The sequence below is a fragment of the Gobio gobio genome, assembly GCF_949357685.1.
Source record: "Gobio gobio genome assembly, chromosome: 2".
Classification (NCBI taxonomy): domain Eukaryota; kingdom Metazoa; phylum Chordata; class Actinopteri; order Cypriniformes; family Gobionidae; genus Gobio; species Gobio gobio.
The window spans coordinates 22,920,259-22,940,745 of record NC_137098.1 but is presented as its reverse complement, the minus strand read 5'-3'; the positions used below and the strand labels follow the sequence as shown (position 1 = coordinate 22,940,745).

Genomic DNA, 20,487 nt, shown 5'->3' with positions numbered 1-20,487 from the left:
TGTGGCGCATAGTGCGCAGAAGTCGCCAACTCAATAGCTACAGATCTCCAAACTTCATGTGGCCTTCAGATTAGCTCAAGAACAGTGCGTTGAGAGCTTTATGGAATGGGTTTCCATGGCCGAACAGCTGCATCCAAGCCTTACATCTCCAAGTGCAATTCAAAGCTTCGGATGCAGTGATGTAAAGCACACCACCACTGGACTCCAGAGCAGTGGAGACGTGTTCTCTGGAGTGACGAATCATGTTTCTCTGTCTGGCAATCCGATGGACGAGTCTGGATATGACGTTTGCCAGGAGACTGGTACTTGCCTGACTGTTTTGTGCCAAGTGTAAAGTTTTGGTGGAGGGGGGATTATGTGAGGTTGTTTTTCTGGGGTTGGGCTTGGCCCCTAAGTTCCAGTGAAAGGAACACACATTTTGGACAATTTCATGCTCCCAACAATTGGGAACAGTTTGGGGAAGGCCCCTTTTTGTTCCAACATGACTGCACACCAGTGCAGAAAGCAAGGTCCATAAAGACATGGATGAGCGAGTTTGGTGTGGAGGAACTTGACTGGCTTGAGCCCTGACCTCAACCCAATAGAAAACCTTTGTGATGATTTAGAGCGGAGACTGCGAGCCAGGCCTTCTCATCCAACATCAGTTCCTGACCTCACAAATGCACATCTAGAAGAATGGTAAAAAATTCCCATAAACACACTCCTAAACCTTGTGGAAAGCCTTCCCAGAAGAGTTGAAGCTGTTATTAAAAAAAGATGTTATTGCATGTAAAGTCAGAAGTCCCAAAACTTTTGGCAATATAGTGCGTGTATATATATATATATATACAGTGAGGAAAATAAGTATTTGAACACCCTGCTATTTTGCAAGTTCTCCCACTTAGAAATCATGGAGGGGTCTGAAATTGTCATCGTAGGTGCATGTCCACTGTGAGAGACATAATATAAAAAAACAAAATACAGAAATCACAATGTATGATTTTTTAACTATTTATTTGTATGATACAGCTGCAAATAAGTATTTGACCACCTGAGAAAATCAATGTTAATATTTGGTACAGTAGTCTTTGTTTGCAATTACAGAGGTCAAACGTTTCCTGTAGTTTTTCACCAGGTTTGCACACACTGCAGGAGGGATTTTGGCCCACTCCTCCACACAGATCTTCTCTAGATCAGTCAGGTTTCTGGCCTGTCGCTGAGACACACAGAGTTTGAGTTCCCTCCAAAGATTCTCTATTGGGTTTAGGTCTGGAGACTGGCTAGGCCACGCCAGAACCTTGATATGCTTCTTACAGAGCCACTCCTTGGTTATCCTGGCTGTGTGCTTCGGGTCATTGTCATGTTGGAAGACCCAGCCTCGACCCAACTGAGGGAAGGAGGTTGTTCCCCAAAATCTCGCAATACATGGCCCCGGTCATCCTCTCCTAAATATAGTGCAGTCGCCCTGTCCCATGTGTAGAAAAACACCCCCAAAGCATGAGGCTACCACCCCCATGCTTCACAGTAGGGATGGTGTTCTTGGGATGGTACTCATCATTCTTCTTCCTCCAAACACGTTTAGTGGAATTATGACCAAAAAGTTCTATTTTGGTCTCATCTGACCACATGACTTTCTCCCATGACTCCTCTGGATCATCCAAATGGTCATTGGCAAACTTAAGACGGGCCTGGACATGTGCTGGTTTAAGCAAGGGAACCTTCCGTGCCATGCATGATTTCAAACCATGACGTCTTAGTGTATTACCAACAGTAACCTTGGAAACGGTGGTCCCAGCTCTTTTCGGGTCATTGACCAGCTCCTCCCGTGTAGTTCTGGGCTGATTTCTCACCTTTCTTAGGATCATTGAGACCCCACGAGGTGAGATCTTGCATGGAGCCCCAGTCCGAGGGAGATTGACAGTCATGTTAAGCTTCTTCCATTTTCTAGTGATTGCTCCAACAGTGGACCTTTTTTCACCAAGCTGCTTGGCAATTTCCCCGTAGCCCTTTCCAGCCTTGTGGAGGTGTACAATTATGTCTGTAGTGTCTTTGGAAAGCTCTTTGGTCTTGGCCATGTTAGCAGTTGGATTCTTACTGATTGTATGGGGTGGACAGGTGTCTTTATGCAGCTAACGACCTCAAACAGGTGCATCTAATTTAGGATAATAAATGGAGTGAAGGTGGACGTTTTAAAGGCAGACTAACAGGTCTTTGAGGGTCAGAATTCTAGCTGATAGACAGGTGTTCAAATACTTATTTGCAGCAGTATCATACAAATAAATAGTTAAAAAATCATACATTGTGATTTCTGGATTCTTTTTTATAGATTATGTCTCTCACAGTGGACATGCACCTACGATGACAATTTCAGACCCCTCCATGATTTCTAAGTGGGAGAACTTGCAAAATAGCAGGGTGTTCAAATACTTATTTTCCTCACTATATATATATATATATATATATATATATATATTTATTTAAATGCACATAATTAAAGAAAAATTACACTTAGAGCACACAAAGGACACATTGCTTACACATTTTTTTGTGAGAGAATGAGAGATAATGTGTCATTTGTCATTTCCTGTGATAATACACATACTAGTTCAATCAGAGCACTCTGAATACATATAGCTGAGAAAGGGCCTATGCAGACTGATCCTTCTTACATAGGGGATAAGTGTTTATCGCAAGTCAGATAAAACAAGTGTTAACAAACACTGGCACAGCAACACACAATGTTCTGTCAATAAGGCACTGGTAAGATAATTAGCAGAATTAGGGGAAAAACATGTTTATGGAAGTGTTGAATTCATGCTGAGCAAAATACAGCACTCATATATAATACACAGACAAAACAGAGGAGAATTACCGTAACTGTAATAGTAGTTATCTTCTGTTTGCGGTCAGGAAGAAGGGAAGGTAAAAGATAAGATTACAGTTATGCACAAGACCAACCCTGTGTGTTAAATATTCCTGTTTGTGCAAATTAATTTACCAATACCACTTCTTCAAATGTTTATCCATTAAGCATTTTTGGGTGTTTATCTAAATTATCATGATGTCAATTCAGTGGGAACAGTTAGACTGAATTTCATGCAATTTTAAGTAAATCCGGTAACACTTTATAATAACTACACGCCATGAAGCATTAGTAAATAGTTAATTCATCATTTATAAACCATTAATATACATTAATAGGCAGTTTATAAATACAGCTATAAATGCTTTATTATTGAGTTATAAGCATATCTATAATGTGTTTAATAATTGTATTTTCATACTTTATAAATTATCAATTTATAATTTCTAAATTAAGTATTACATTATTTACAAACCAGTTATTTAGGAGTTGTCAGTGGTTCATCAGATCATTTAGAAAGTGTAAGTAAAGGATAAATAAACTATTTAAATGTACATTTGTACATCTTATTATTTAGACATATAGTAATAGTTACTCAGTGTGTTAATAAATGCTTTATTAACGTGTATTGCCACTGTAATTCATGATTATTTCAGGTAGTTATAAAACATTTAGTAGTACGTCAGTGTGAGCTCATCTGTGAGGACTATTTATGCCTCATAAAGCTTTTACAAATGAGATATAAAGGCTCAGTTCTCTTCTGCACTGCTGTTCTCTATAATGTTTTAAAGTTAGTACTGTTTTGACACTGTAACATATTTTATTAGGGCCCAAGCCCTGAAAGGGCGCAGAGCCCTATTGTTCTTCTAAGGACAATTTTGTTTTTTCGACTATTCGGGCACTTTTGGGGCCCTTACCATGCTCAAAAACTCTTGAAACTTTGCACAAACATCAGAATTTGCGGCCATCAGGGCTGGACCAAAGCTGGTACCCGGGCGTGGCAGGGGGGCTTGACAGCGCCCCCTTAAGTTGGGTCTGAAAACTTTGTCCATATATCAAACACACTTGTACGTACATGTATGAAACTCGGTACACATATAGACCTCATCGGGGCGAACAACTTTCGTGCTCTAAGTTATGCGTCAGCCCAACAGGAAGTGAGCTATTATGGGTTGTTTGGAAAACGCATGCTCTGGAATTTAATATACTCCTCCTAGAAGATTCACCCAATCAGTGCCAAACTCGGTCAGCATGAGGTCAAGATATTGAGGATGCTAAATTGCGAGGAGATTTTTGATATCTTAAACGGTTTGGCGGTGACGAGGAGACGAATTTATGGTGAGAAAAGTGAAACAGGAAGTGTGTTATAACTTCTGCAAACATTGACTGATTTGGATGAAACTTCAGCTGTGTGTTTGTTTTGTCCAACTGGCAGCAGGAAGTGTGTCATTTTCAAAATGCTTTATAATCATCATCTTATTTTGACCCGATTTACTTCAAACTTCATCAGTATGATGTCAAAACATAGCAGATGTAAACCTGGTAAGCAATTCTTGATAATCTAAATATTGTTGCCTTGGCAACACATCAAACTATAATTTTATTTTTCGATGCTTTTGAGACTCTTACAATGCTTCAAATTACATGAAACTCGACACACACATCAGACATGCTATCCAGTAGATATGGACAAAGTCTTAAAAACGGGCGTGGGTCAGGGGCTCAGTAGCGCCATCTTTTGATTAAAGTAGCGCTATCTTTTGACAAAAGTGGGGGGGTTAGTTTTATCTACAGTCACCAAACTCGGTATATATATTGTACTCTTCAAGCCGGACAACTTTCTAATTTACAGTCATTAGCTCCGAACAACAGGAAACCAGATATTTAGGGCCTGAGGTGTGAGGACCGTATTATAATTGCTCAGCCCATCATTCTTCTTATCCCAAGTGAATTGCATTTTTGAGGGCCTAAACATGCTCGAAAACTCATGAAACTTTGCACACGCATCAGAAGTGGTGAACATTTACGTCTGATATGGGTTTCAGAATTAGGCGTGGCAAAATGGCTCGATAGCGCCACCTACAAAATTTCAACTAAGCGCCATTTGAGCTACGTTTCATATGTGAGTATGAAAATTCGATAGACGCATTCAACAGCCCAATACCTATAAAAAAGTCCCTGGGCGTCAAATCTGAAAAAACTACAGGAAGTGAGATATTTTGCATTTTCTTTCCTAAATTGGTGCAGTTTTTTGCCATTGCCAGATGTTGTACTTTAACAAATTCCTCCAAGAGATTTAATCAGATCAACATCATATTTGATCAGTCTAATCTAAAGGCCTTTGCGAAGTTAAATTGCGAAGATCTTGAGTTTTCGCTGAAGGGCGTGTCCGTGGCGGCCTCACAAATTTTGATGTTTCGCCATGACACAGGAAGTTGTTGTAACTCGGGCATACAATGTCCAATCTGCCCCAAACTTCACATGTTAGATAAGAGTCCTGACTTGAAGACATCTACATGCCAATATTCAAAGTTATAGTGCCACCAACTGGCAGCAGGAAGTATGTCCTTTCAAAAATGTTTTAAATCACTGTCTTATTTTCACCCGATTTATTTCAAACTTCATCATGTCAAAACATGGCAGATATAGACATATGAATGGATTCCTGATATTTTAAATAATGTTGCCATGGCAACACACCAAAGTTTAATAATCTTTTTGGGTGTTTTTGACACTTTTAGCATGCTTGAAATTGCACGAAATTCGACAGACACATTAGAGATGCCGTCCAGAAAATGCGGGCAAAGACTTAGAAATTGGCGGGGTGGAGGGGCTCAGTAGCGCCATCTTTTGACAAAAGTGGGGGGGTTAGTTTAATCTACAGTCACCAAACTCGATATATATATTGTACTCTTCAAGCCGGACAACTTTCTAATTTACAGTCATTAGCTCCGACCAACAGGAGGTGACATATCTTACTTTTAATGTTAAAATTTTGAATAAAAAGGAGTTTTTATAAACTCCTCGTAGGAGATGCATGGAATCGACACCAAACTCGGTCAACATGAAACAAAGACACTGAAGATGCTATATTGATAACGATTAAAGGATATCTCAAACAGTGCTGCTATGGCGAAGGATTAAATAAGGACAAAAAAGGGAAACAGAAAATGTCTCATTTTGTAAAATCATAATTCGATTTAAATTAAATTAAGATTGTATGTTCGGTAATTTAACCTGGATGAATTTAAAATGAATGTACTATTTTTAAGATCAATATATTTATTTCTTTAAAATATTTCATCTGCATTTCACTGTGCCTCTGTCCTTCTTCTCCTCCCCCTCACTCTCTTAGGCTCACTCTGTGTGTGAGGGGTGGGGGGATGGGGTGGGGTGTCCTCTCTCTCTCTCCCACTATGTGTGTGTGTGTGTGTGTGTGTGTGTCACTTTCTCTCTTGATGGTGATAATTTAACCCTTTCATATCATAGGCTATCACAAATAACTATCACTTTAGTGTGAATAAGTAAAAAAATTAAAATAACAAAAAACTATACAAACACCTTGAATTAAATACTCACCTTCTGGACTTACAAAATGTTGAGCCGCAAAAGATAACTTTGCACATATTTGAAAGTGACCTATTAGATCCTATGACATTACAATTCATCTATATTTAAATTACATCATGGGTGTGGCTTATGGTCATAATGGCACCAGCTGCTGCTGTAAATGTGGCATATTCGAGTGATTTTTAAAATTCTCTCCTTTTTAAATGCCTATTGCCTGCCGTGCACAGTTAAGCTGATGCCACCGGCTTGGGCCCGTCATCGCTGCTCGCAGCTTTAATTATATTATTATTGTTTATCTAAATTGTATTTGTTGTATTTTGGCACTCCTGTAATCCAGTGTAATCCACTGGTACATTTTTATTCAGCAATGTTTACACTTTACAGAAATTTATTTTTATATCAGATTGCAGAGGCTTAGTTTCATTTGACTGCAGTTATGTTTTCTGGCGGTCTACAGGAATATTATTTTCTATGACATTGAAGAGGTTTAATTTTAAATGTATATTAAGATACTAGTTGTACAGTCTCCATTTTTGCATTTTGGAATAAATATTTATACGTGCTATATTCCTCCTGTTTTCTGTTCAGAAGAGAACTGAGCCTTTAAATCTCATTTGTAAAAGCTTTACGAGGCATAAATAGTCCTCACTTTAGATGAGCTCACAAAAAGAGTTAACTGAAGACTACTAAATGTTTTATAACTACCTGAATTATTCATGAATTACAGTGGAAATACATGTTAATAAAGCATTTATTAACACACTGAGTAACTATTACTATGTGTCTAAATAATAAGATGTACAAATGTACATTTAAATAGTTTATTTATCCTTTACTTACACTTTCTAAATGATCTGATGAACCACTGACAACTCCTAAATAACTGGTTTGTAAATAATGTAATACTTAATTTAGAAATTATAAATTGATCATTTATAAAGTATGAAAATACAATTATTAAACACATTAAAGATATGTTTCTAAATAAAGAATAAAGCATTTACAGCTGTATTTATGAAATGCCTATTAATGTATATTAATGCTTCATAAATTATGAATTAACTATTTACTAATGCTTAACTAATGCTTCATACACTGTAAAACCCAACAAGTTCAGCTAACTCATTTCATTTGAGGACACAGATTACCTCAAACCATTTAAGTTTATAAAAAAACAATAGTTATGAGTACTCTGCACTCATTTTAATCAAGTCCACTAAAAAATGATATTTCTTAACATACAATTAAACTTTACACTGCATTCAAATACTTTATATAGCTGAACCTTCCCTATATTGAGTAAAACAGCTGAAATTACAAACTTTAAATGAACTCAGAGTGCTTGCATTTACTGCTAGCTCACAATAGCACACACAAAGTCAAATCTAGTAAGTTAAGCTAACTCATTAAATTTGAGGACACCGATTACCTTAATTATTTTAATTTTAGAAAACAAATAGTTATGAGTACTTTGAACTTATTTCAATTGAGTTCACTAAAATAAGACACTCATTGCAATCAAGAAATTAAGGGATTAATTAAGTGATGATTGAGCACTAGTGATGAACACCTGATGATAATGAGCAGAACCACAGAAGGAAAGAGAAACACAAGAGCTACAACTGACTTAAGACACAGCTTTAGATGAAATAACAGAAGATAAATAAGACATTAAATCTCTGAAGATCTCAGCAGAGGAGGATTAAACAACTCCACAAACAGCATTACCAGCCTCACACATTACTAACCAGCCTGACTTTATTTCTGTCATTTCTTTTGAAGTCACCATGATGGAGATGAGTGTTTGCTTTAGTTGGGCTCTTGACCCTTAAATCTTTAATATTAGTATTTTCTCTGGCTGCTTGAACTGTGTGCTTAGAAAGCACATTTGTTGTGGTAAGGAATGCCAAGAGAAAATGTGATTAGGTGATGTTGCCTGTATAATGATGATGGTATAATCATCATGTAGTGGCTTAAATTCATTTGGAGTCTTCTGCACCGACTATAGTGGTATTGGGATGTTAATATTTGTATTATTCATAATGGTGGCTACATAATTCAACAGCACGATATCTAGCACTGTTGTGGTAATTGAGTAATATGCAAGATTTTGAAATCATGTAGTGCTCAAAAGGTTTTAATCTAAGACATTACTTAGACACACACAGACATCAAGAATATGTGTATGAATCTCAACAATGGTGACAATCAATGAAAAGCTTCATGCTTCAGTGCATACTGGGTACCACCAATCAAAACTCCCTCATGGGTCCCAGCATGCATTGCGGCATGAATAAATTATGCATCTGAATTGTGACTAATTTTCTTTGATTCTTACTATTTGCTTTTACTTTTGCTGTGTTTGTTGTGATGTTTTTGTAGCTTGTTTTATGTTCAAAGTTGATCTGTTTATCTGAATATTTTTTTTATTGTCACCATAGTTGAGATTCATACTCTGATTTTTGATGTCTGTGTGTGTCCGAAGACTGTTGTAGATAAAAACTTTTAGTGCATTCATTTTATTCATTTAAATCTTGCTTATTGTTTGATTACCACAACAAACCTGGATCTTGTGCTGTAGAATCACATAGGTTTTATTATGAATAATTTGAAAAAATAGTAACACAAAACCTCTATAAACAGAGCAGTAAACTCTGAATGAGATCAGTGATTCAGTCACTACAAGATGATAATATAATCAGCAAAAAACAACCAACACCAGCTGATCACGTTTTCGCTTGGCTTTTCTTACTATAACAAATGTGCTTCGTAAACACAGTTCAAGCAGCCAGAGCAAAACATGTTTGCTCAAGGGTCAAGATCCCAACAAAAGCAAACACTGAACACCCTCATGGTGAATTCAAACAAAACTGTTATTTTCAATATAACAGAAATGACAGAAATAAAGTTAGTCTGGTTAGTAATGTGTGAGGCTGTTAATGCTGTTAGTGGAGTTGTTTAATCCTCCTCTGCAGAGATCTACAGAGATTTAATGTCTTCTTTTACCCTTCTGTTGATTTAATCTAAAGTTGTGGCTGAAGTCGGTTGTAGTTCTTGTGTTCCTCTTTCCTTCAGTGATTCTGCTCATTACCATCAGCAGGTGTCACCATCAATCACTTAACAATACAATTATTATCCAATTATCATGCTGGGAACTAGAAATGGTCTAGAACTCATTCAGTTTGAGTTCTGTTTCAGTCATTGTGTCAACACAACATTCAGTAATATTTGAGTGCAGTGAACTATTTTTTTTTAGTACATACAACTGTTAAGTTTTACAGTGTAGCGTGTAATTATTATAAAGTGTTACCGTAATTCCTTATTTTATGTCATAATTATTAGAGGTGTGCGATACCGCTAGATTTGGTATCGATCCGATACCAAGTAAATACAGGGCCAGTATCGCCGATACCGATACCAATATCGATACTTTTTAATAATTAAGGTGGATGCATCTTCAACCTAAATCTAAATGAATTTTCATGACTTTTAATTACTTTTTGTGATTTGCATTTTGGGTTATTAATCAGTACTACAAAAGATTTTGTTCAGAAACAACTTTTGGTTACTTCTGTTTTATTTAAATAAACAAAGTTACAAAATGATTACTTCACAAATATAAAAAATGTAAAAACAAATTCTCTTTTCAAGTAGCATGTTAACAAAAAATGTTTCTACTCTTTAGTGCACTTTTCAGGATTTCTTTCTTAAATAAACAAAGTCACAAAGTTTTACATACAACGCTCCTCTTTCTCTCTGCTGCCATTCTCCGCCTCTGACTGACTGCTGTTAGAAATGCGCGGCTGAGCGGCTCGCGCGCCTGACTGCTGGTGGTAGCGCTAGTGGTGAGTCACGTGACGGTACAACACAGGAGAGGGGGAGGAGAGCAGTGTCGAGCACGAGCAGCACTCTTGAGAGCTTGCTCTGCTCTGTGACAGCAGCAGCATTTTGACAAACACGGACAGGTCGCAAAACGAGAGAAACTGAAACTTAAGTATCGATATTTTCACGTTGGTATCAATCAATACCGATACCAACGTTGGTATCGATATTATCGATATTAGTATCGATCTGCCCACCTCTAATAATTATTCTCAATTATTATTTGAGCAGAAAATAGGAATTGGGCACTGCGGTTTGTGACGAGAAAGTAGCTGTTGGTAACACTTTACAATAACAGTACATTAATAAACATGTATAAGAATCTTTAAAAAAATGTCTATTAGTGAACTCAACCGAAACAAGCTTAGAGTACTCATAACTGTTGGTTTTTAAACTCAAATTATTTGAGGTAATAAGTTTCCTCAAATGTAATTAGTTTGCTTAACTCATTGGGTTTGACTTTGTGTGTGCTATTGTGAGCTAGCAGTAACTAGCAAGCTCTCTGAGTTCATTCAAAGTTTGTAATTTATATTGTTTTACTCATTATAGTGAAGTTTTAGCTGTAAAAAGTATTTGAATGCAGTGTAAAGTTTAATTGGATATTAAGAAATATCCTTGGTTTAGTGGACTGAATTAAAATAAGTTCAGAGTACTCATAACTACTGTTTTTTTTACTTCAATTAAGTTTGTTAAACTCAAGTTAATTGAGGTAATCAGTTTCCTCAAATTAAATGAGTTAGCTTAACTTGTTGGGTTTTACAGTGTGTCATTTCTGTTATATTGAAAATAATAGTTTCTCTTGAATTCACCATGATGGTGTTCAGTGTTTGCTTTTGTTGGGATCTTGACCCTTGACAAAACACGTTTTGCTTTGGCTGCAGAGATTTAATGTCTTCTTTTACCCTTCTGTTGATTTAATCTAAAGCTGTGGCTGAAGTCGGTTGTAGTTCTTGTGTTCCTCTTTCCTTCAGTGATTCTGCTCATTCCTATCATCAGGTGTCACCACCAATATGCAATTATCACTTATTTAATCACTTAACAATACAATTATTATCCAATTATCATGCTGGGAACTAGAAATGTTCTAGAACTCATTCAGTTTGAGTTCTGTTTCCGTCATTGTGTCCACACAACATTCTGTAATATTTGAGTGCAGTGAACTCATTTTTTTTTAGTACACACAACTGTTAGGTTTTACAGTGTACTAATGAGTAGTACTACATTAACACTTCAGCTACTACTACTACTAACTAATATAGAAAAAAGCTTAACTAGTCAGTAACTAATATTGAATTTAGGAGATAGTAGGGCTGGGCGATATATATCGTGAGATTGTTATGCGCATCTCATCAGTAAAGCCGGTTAATTGATTAGTAGTAAATCGCCTTCACCTGCTTTCAGATGGAGCGGCATTTACTACAAAGAGCCGTAGTTAACTGACAAGCTGAGCCATATCGCATTAATATCGCGGACGTATCGCCAGCGATAATTAATGCGATATGGCTCAGCTTGTCAGTTAACTACGGCTCTTTGTACACAGCAAAAACTCCAGTGTTAAATTAACACTCCTGGGAGTGTATATGAGTCCACTCAAGAGTGTTGAAGGTAATGAGATAATTAAGTGATTAATTTAGTGATGATTGATCATTATTGAAGACACTGGATGATAACAAGCAGAATCTCTGAAGGAGAAAATCTCAAATTGTAAGCCACCGTTATGGGGATGGGTGTGTGCTTTAGTTGGGCTCTTGACCCTTATGTTATTAACTTTAGATTTTGTCTGGCTGTTGTATCTGAGTTATAACTACCAGAAGAACAAAGATAAAACGTGATCTGTTGGTTATATTATAACGATCATCATTTGAACTATGTTTTTGATTTATGTTGCTGTTTACAGCATAACTGTGATTCTGCATAACAATACAAAATTTTAGATATAATATAAATGATTTCTTAAAAGTTGTTTAAAAAAAAAAGTCTTTCTTTTAGGCACACACAGATGTCAAGATTCAGTCTATGCATCTCAACAATGGTGACGAGCAGAATATTCAATTAGGAAAAGAAAATTACATAGACAATTCAGATCATAATTTATTCATACCGCAATGCATGATGGGAGCCATTAATGAGTTGTGATTGGTGGTAGCCACTGCAACATGCTTTATTATTGTCACCATTGTTGAGACTCACAGGCTGATTATTGATGTCTGTGTTTCTAAATAAATTAATTTGAAAGTCATTTGATCAGGACAATGTTTATTAAATATTTTGGCTTATAAGAAAAAATAATAATCACATGCTGTAAAATCACAAAGCTGCTGCTTACAAGTTAAACATAACTATCTCAAAAAGTTTCATTTTTCTGATCACAACATGATTATGTCAAAACATAGCCAACACTATCAGATCACACTTTTCTTTGTTAATTTGACTGTTATAAATCAATAACGGCAGACAAACAAAATCTAAAGTTAAGAATATAAGGGTCAAGAGCCCAACTAATGCACACACTCATCCCCATAACGGTGGCTTACAATTTATGATTTTCTCCTTCAGAGATTCTGCTTGTTAACATCAGGTGTCTTCAATAATGCTCAATCATCACTAAATTAATCACTTAATTATCTCATTAACTTCTCTAACTTCTTTCTTAATTTAACACTGGAGTTTTAGCTTTGTAGTAAATGCCACGCCATCTGAAAGCAGGTGAAGGTGATTTACTACTAATCAATTAACCGGCTTTACTGATGAGAAGCGCATAACAATCTCACGATATATATCGCCCAGCCCTAGGAGATAGTACATTGTTAAGTAATCAAGGGTTAAACTCAAGGGTTACCTAGTCACTATGCAGGAACTACTAGTGATCTGGACCATTATTTTAAAGTGAAAAAGTTGTTTTTTCACTTTAAAATAATGTTCCAGGTCACTAGTAGTTCCTGCATAGTGACTATGTAATACTTGAGTAATTAGTTATGCATTTTATGACCACATTGAGAGTAAAAAAAAAGACAATTTCTCACGATAAGACACGTTAATGTTGTGATTAGTAATTAATTAGTAATTCTTTATAATTTGTCATAGTTACCTATTAGTTCTTAGTGATGCCAATCCCATTCAGTAATTATTGATTACCTAATAAGGAACTATCTTAGTCCTAAATTTGATATTACTTACTAATTAGTTAAGCTTGTTTCTATATTAGTTAATAGTAGTAGCTGAAGTGTTAATGTAGTACTACTCATTAGTCCTGCATTACTTCCTGCATAGTTACCTATTAATGAAGGACCATTATTCTAAAGTGTTACTGAAATAGGATTTCCAATAAAAGATCATAGACATGATTCCACTAACCTGAAGAGCCTCTTGGATGTTTCCATTGTAGTCGATGATTTCAGTTGTACCCTGTTCACCTTTCTCCCCAGGTGGCCCCTGAATAACAATTATAGTTACATTGAGTGGGGTAATGTAAATGTCAGCAATAAGAAAGACTTGGGACAATAATCTCATTTTGAAGCTTCATTTGAACCTCATTATCATAGAAACCGAGACTCGATCAAAGCAAACCAATGTGCTTAATCACATAATTTGTTTGAAATAGTAAACATTTCAACTAATAATTTCACACCATCACAAAATAGTCCTTCCTTTAATAGCTTTACAGTCCTTTTACATGAGAACTTTACTTCAGGAACTTCATCAGTTATTGTTCATTGCACAATTGTCACTTATTTACTGACTTTCACTTATTTACCAACTTGTTTCATTGCATTATGCCCTGGATTTGTGAATAATCAATACATCCTGCCCTTTCTGGTTTCATTCAGGCAAGCGCAACCTTAACCCAATTACGTCAGCATGACAAGCGCATTTAGGAGGGAAACATTTTTAGATTTTTGTAAATATACAATTCTGTATACACTTCTGTATTTTACACTACAAAAGATAATGATTAAGTGTATACCCAAAAGCAATCAAATGATGTCAGAATAAAGCTAATTTATAGGCCAGTGTTACATTTGCTAGTCAGAGTTGTCAAAAGTCAGTTTACTCATTACTCACATTTAAGTTAGTTTTAGACTTTACTCACTTGTGATCCTGTTGGGCCTATATCACCTTTGTATCCTGCATCCCCCTGTAATTTTAAAACATGGGCAGAGATTATATTTAGTAATTTATTACAGTACAATATTTGCTATTTGTTATAGTAACATGCAACAAATGTTTCTTTTTTTAGGATTTTAGCTTTCAATTTGAATTGAATCACTTTGTAATTTGAATTGAAACTTCTTAATGCATTACTTACTAAGTAACTGAGACTGACCTTTGAACCTTTCAGGCCTGGTACTCCTGGTTCACCCTGCTCTCCCTTACAATAATTTGAAGACAGTTAAAGATTAATCATTTAACAACACATTCGAAAGCAACCTGATAATATATCTATGGATCTGAGTGTGGTCAGATTAAACACTGTTCATGTTACTGGAAGAGCAATAACGTGATTAAATACTGGTGATAAAACAAAGAAATGTCAGTTCCCTTTTCAAAGCCCCCCTTGAGAATTACACAGGTGGTAATGTGGTTTAAACCATATTACATTTCCAGCCTTATTTTTTGAGGTACTAATAAGAGATTGTTTATTTGAACTCTGGAAAGGCAGACTGCTTGTCAAGTCAATGAATGGCTTTTATCTGATATGGGGTGGGAATTCATTATGTTTCATATGTCTTGTCTTTGTTTATACTGAGAGATTATACTGAGATTTATGTACTGTTATTTGTGGAAAGATCACAGGCAGAGAAAATTAACCCTACACTCTCAAAAAAAAAGAGAGTACAAAATTGTACCTTTTAAGGTACAAGTGTCCGTCACTGGGGTGGTACCCTTAAGGGTACATTTTTGTACCTCTAAGTCAGAGGTAGGCAAGTTCGGTCCAAGAGAGCAGATGTCCTGGAGAGTTTAGCTCCAACCCTTCTAAGCCACCACAGTATAAAACTCATGGCTTCCAGCATGCATTTCAGCATTAAGTATGTCACCATTGTTGAGATTCATATGTTGATTCTTAATATCTGTGTGCGTCTAAACTTTTTTCTCCCTAGAATTATTTAAAAATCAAACTTCAGAATGCCTGATCTGTGAGAAAGTATTGTTGGTGAATATTATTTATTGATATTTTTAGTCAGTGATGAGTTTAGTCAACCATTTTTCTTCATGAAAATTTTTGTTTATGGTTTTGTTGACTTGAACAGATTTTGTGTTTTGTTAACACTGTAACAAAAACCACAAACTCACAGTCAAACTGCCCAACTAAAGACAACACTTATCACAATAATGGTGTCCAAATATTTTCAACAAAACCACCATCTAAACTTCTGGTAATTCTCAATAAGAGCTTCTATAGATGTCTTTCAGGGTTGGAGTCAAACTCTGCAGGAAAGCGACTCACTAGGACCGAACTTGCCTGCCAATTGTTTACCTTTAAAGGTACAGTTATATGTTTTGTTCTTCAAGGAATAAAATTGTACCTCCACTGTACCTTTTTTCTGAGAGTGTAGTCTAAATCTCAATCTCAAGGAAACTGGGCAGGATAATCATTTCATATCTCTAAGGCAATCTGGCAATTTTAATATTTTGACCAAAGTAAACGATTAAAGTCAGAGAAACCTCTATTGTCATACTTTGCCCATACAGGGGCTAAGCATTGCCTGCTCATTGAGACAGCTCTAGGACTTTTCTCTACATTAATGACTTTTCCCATCATTAGATGACCACTTCAAAAGCACTTATTTACTGCTCATCTTACCTTGTATCCTGCTGGACCTGTCTCACCACGTTCACCCTTGCCAGATGGTCCAGGTTCTCCCCTCTCTCCCTACAAAAAGATTTTTGTGAGTTTTTTGTGTTCAGATATTCTTTATCACAACCTATCCTATTATAAAAAAGTCTAAGATGCTCTAATTGATCTCTCAGTCTGATTAAGCTGGTCTGCTCTGCTGGTTTTAGAGATGACCAGCTAAACACCAGCTTGCAAGGTGGATACTTTCATATTATAATTTTACAAAACAAGTAGAATTTGTACATGCTGGTTCTATTCTATATTTTTGAGATTGTTTATTCTTATTACAATAGAAGTACCAGAAATACATGTCAGCTTTGAATATTTTCTTGGACAGAGCAGGGAAATGGAGTATTCTTTACTCTTTCCTTCATGTCTACTGATTTCTTTGAAATGTCCTATAGAGGGCAGTATGACAGCACTGTATCAGCACTGTGCTGTATCTTGACAGGCACTGACTGGAGTCTCTTCATAGATGCCTCACTGCACATACGTCACACCTTTAATCAAATACTAATTTAATAAGTACATTGGTTTAATAATCTAAATAATCAGAAAAATCTGATAAAAATAATTAAAATTCTATCAATAAGCAATTGAGTAGTGATCCAATACAGACTGAACAAACTTTTGTAGTTATTTGTTGTTTGTTAACTTTATAGTCCTTAGCAGAAATATTATGGATATATCTGAATAAAACCTCAAACCACTACCATAACATTAAACTGGGATATATCACATCTGGTGGTGTTACAAACCCACCTTAGTTCCTGGCAGGCCTGGAAGCCCAGGCTCACCTTGAGGCCCAAAGAAACCAGGTTCACCCTGCATACAGAAGCCACACATGGAAATGTCTTTCACTCATAGGACTCAAGTTAATTATTCACAACTAAACTTAAACTGTAGTGGGGCACTGTAGACAAACAACCTTCCAAAGCATTCATGTCATACAGTAACAGGTCTTTTTTTTTTTTTTTGACTGATTTAAATTGATAATTGTCTAGATTCTAATTAAAACCTGCGAATGAATACAATTCTGATGTAAAAGAAATGATGTCTGAGTTCATGGTACTACACAAGAAAAGGAATGTTGGTAATATAATAATAAAACACCTTGACGTTTGATATTTTCAGTGCCATTTAATTAAACATTCTATCCTCTCTTATTCAGTGAATGAACACTATGTGCACATGTAATGGTATCAATCTCAGATTACTTAAAAGAACATTAGAATACCACATTAGCACAATGTTAGCATCCAGAGCCTTTAGCCTCTAAGTAAAACCAGGGTTACATAAAATGGGAGGGATTTTTACAAGGCCAATAGGTTGCAGGCATACAAAAGAATACAGGCAAACAAACCAAAACAGCAACAAGCATTAGCTCATGCTCCTCTGAGCTTTATTTGCATTGCAAACTATGGAACTATGGAGAAATCCATCGCTCCAGTGATTTTCTATTCACTTTCTCATTATTTTCAAAAATGTATTTTGCCAATTTGGAACATGTACATCTGCAATCAGCTTTTAATTTTCAGTTCAGAAGGCAAAAAGAAAACACCATGTGGTTGAATGACTTTCATTGACATGATTCGATACACTCAGGGGGTTAATGCACTGTTTGATTGTTGTGGAGAAAAATCATAATACAAGCCAGTGACACCAATCATTTTTGTGAAAATAAATGCTGAAGCATAAAACTACTATTGAAATAAATCAGACATCTAATTTTGTAAAGTTAAATCTTACTCCGAGACAAGAGTCTTTACATGAATACAAGGATAAACTGGGCCAGTTAATTGTCTGATTCACTGATAAATCATTAATGAATGATTCCATAATCAATGAATCCTGATAATGTGCATTTGAATAAGCTAATGTAAAACACACTCCATTCAAAACAATAACTTATTGAAGCCATAGTGTGAAAGATATATGGACACAACTGTTAGTACCCTGCTGTTACGGAGTCTATAGACATGACATTGGCTGACAAGCTGCTGGATATGAGGGATGGATGTGGCCAGGGGTTTTAGGCATGAAGACACAACATTTACCTTAATCCCGGGGAGTCCAGGCAGCCCTGGAAGTCCTGGCTCACCCTACATAGGAAAAGTGCAACAAATTACAGCCAAATCAAGCCACCACAACTAGCCTGGAAACCCAGCCCAACTACAATAGGTTTCCGCTTAGGCCAAAATATCAAAATACTGGCCCTGCATACTAAAGAGAAAATCATCAAGATTCTGCAGTTAAAGCAAAGACATATTGGCTGTCTAATGGTGTTGCAGTTGGATGTATTCAGATGTTTCAAATTAATGGTGCTGCCATGCACAAGCTATATTGAGGCCTACGGAAATTGGAAGACTTGTCTACAATTATATTTGTGTTTCCTGCTTATTTCTTATGCTAAAATAGAATATTTATTCCATTAGACCATAAGATATATTATTATTGGGGCTGTTGATTTAACTTGTTCATTTAATTAATTAGTTATGGAAAAATAATGTGAATAAAACGATTTAACAAATTTAACACACCAGCCCCGCCCAGATGTGAATAATAATGTGAATAAAACGATTTAACAAATTTAACACACCAGCCCCGCCCAGGTGTTCCAACGTATGACGTAGAGAATCCAGAGAGAATATGCTAGTTCTCGCGAGAACTAATTTTTGTTTTTCTCCATCCTCTGTGTTTCTGCGTTCGTCACCGGATCTTACGCAACGCCTGCATCCTACATCATACGCTGGAACGCCAGTCTCTCGTGAACGAGTTAGAGTTAGAGATTACAGTTTGTAAAGTTTTAAATATGGATATTTTTCTTACACAATTGCATCGCTTCGCTTCAGACGGCCTTTATTAACCCCCTGGAGCCGTGTGGAGTACTTTTATGATGGACACATGCACTTTTATGGTCTTTAAAACAGAAATAGCCATTCACTGCCATTATAAAGCTTGGAATTTTTTTATAAAGCTGGGAATTTTTAATATAACTCAGATTCTATTCATCTGAAAGAAGAATGTCATGTACACATATGACTTGAGGGTGAGTAAATCATGACAATTTACAATGACATTAACCACAACCATGCCAACCAAGGCAGTTTTAGTTTCTTATTTAAATTACAAAAGAAGAAAATAATAATAATAATAATAATAATAATAATAATAATATTATTATATTTTCATATTTTGGGGATAGTTTGCATTTAATCATCCTCATGACGTTTTAAACCTGTATGACTTTTTCTTTTGCAGAACATAAAATAAGATCTTTTGAAGAATGTTGGTAACCAAACTGTTTTGGTCTGTAAATATATCTAAAAACCAATTCAGATGCAGCTTCTGTTTAGGCCGTAGTAGCCTAAACATTTGTGTAATAAATTCTATGTTTAATCAAATATTCATTTCTAATGCAATTTGTGTAATGTCTATTTAATGCTTTTCTCATTTAACACAATAATGACTTTAAATTAAATTTCGAGGGTAATTTCTCAGCCAAATTTGATGTGTGATTCATTTGCGATTAATTAATCACCACATCATGTAATTAATTAGATAAAAAATTGTAATCGATGGACAGCCCTAATTATTATATTACTTTGGGAGCAGTAAATCATGAAAAAAGAGGAAGAAAAGCTAGATCCTTAGGAGTACTAACATAACCACAATAAAATTCTGTTGTTAATTTGTTGTTCATGCTCTGCTGAAATAAATACACGAAAAGTGAGTAGGACTAGTGCTCAAAATGGTGCTGTTAAATAGATCCCAGAATGCAGTTTGAGAGTTGCATGTTTACAGAGGGCTTTTTACTGTAAATGGAATGAACAGTAGAACTCAAGCTGTTCTCTTGGGTCTCACTGCTTGCATTGGAGCAGGAGAGGAGTTAAATTCTCAGTAAATGAATAGCATATCCAGGTGTACTAAGGCACAAACTAAAAAAAAAGGTTTCCTAAAAACATCAAATAAAAAACATAGGTCATATCAGTTCAACTGAAACCAGGCTGGAAAGGAAGCTGCCCTTGTGAAAAAGTAGTGTGCTTAATTGTATTGAAAGTGAACTTTTTGTGTACTTAAAATCTTAAAAGTATACTTTTTAAAAAGTGCACTTGCAGATCATATGATATAATTAAAATTAAAGGCCACTTAAGTATACTTAAAGAGAATACACTTTAATGACAATATTTATAAGCACACTTAAGTGCACTTTTTTAAAATGCACTTTGTAATAATATCTAATTAATTTTTACTTAAATAAAGTACACTTTCATGGCAATATTTATAAATACACTTAAGTGCACTTTTTATAAGTGCACTTTGTAATAATATCTAATACATTTTTACTTAAGAAAAG

At 35.6% G+C, this 20,487-nt stretch overlaps 1 protein-coding gene across 1 annotated transcript in view; it reads right to left on the bottom strand.

The window, feature by feature from the left end:
• The window catches only part of col25a1 (collagen type XXV alpha 1 chain), a gene marked incomplete at its 3' end in the record, with an annotated part of 823,527 nt that overhangs the window by 37,100 nt on the left and 765,940 nt on the right, over nucleotides 1–20,487 (bottom strand). The window contains exons 18-23 of the mRNA XM_079803471.1: nucleotides 18,188–18,232; nucleotides 16,893–16,955; nucleotides 16,098–16,166; nucleotides 14,619–14,663; nucleotides 13,649–13,726; nucleotides 2,852–2,875 (exon numbers count right to left, since the gene is read on the bottom strand). Of these exons, the coding sequence (XP_079659597.1) occupies nucleotides 2,852–2,875; nucleotides 13,649–13,726; nucleotides 14,619–14,663; nucleotides 16,098–16,166; nucleotides 16,893–16,955; nucleotides 18,188–18,232 (324 nt within the window). The remainder of the gene's footprint in view (nucleotides 1–2,851; nucleotides 2,876–13,648; nucleotides 13,727–14,618; nucleotides 14,664–16,097; nucleotides 16,167–16,892; nucleotides 16,956–18,187; nucleotides 18,233–20,487) is intronic.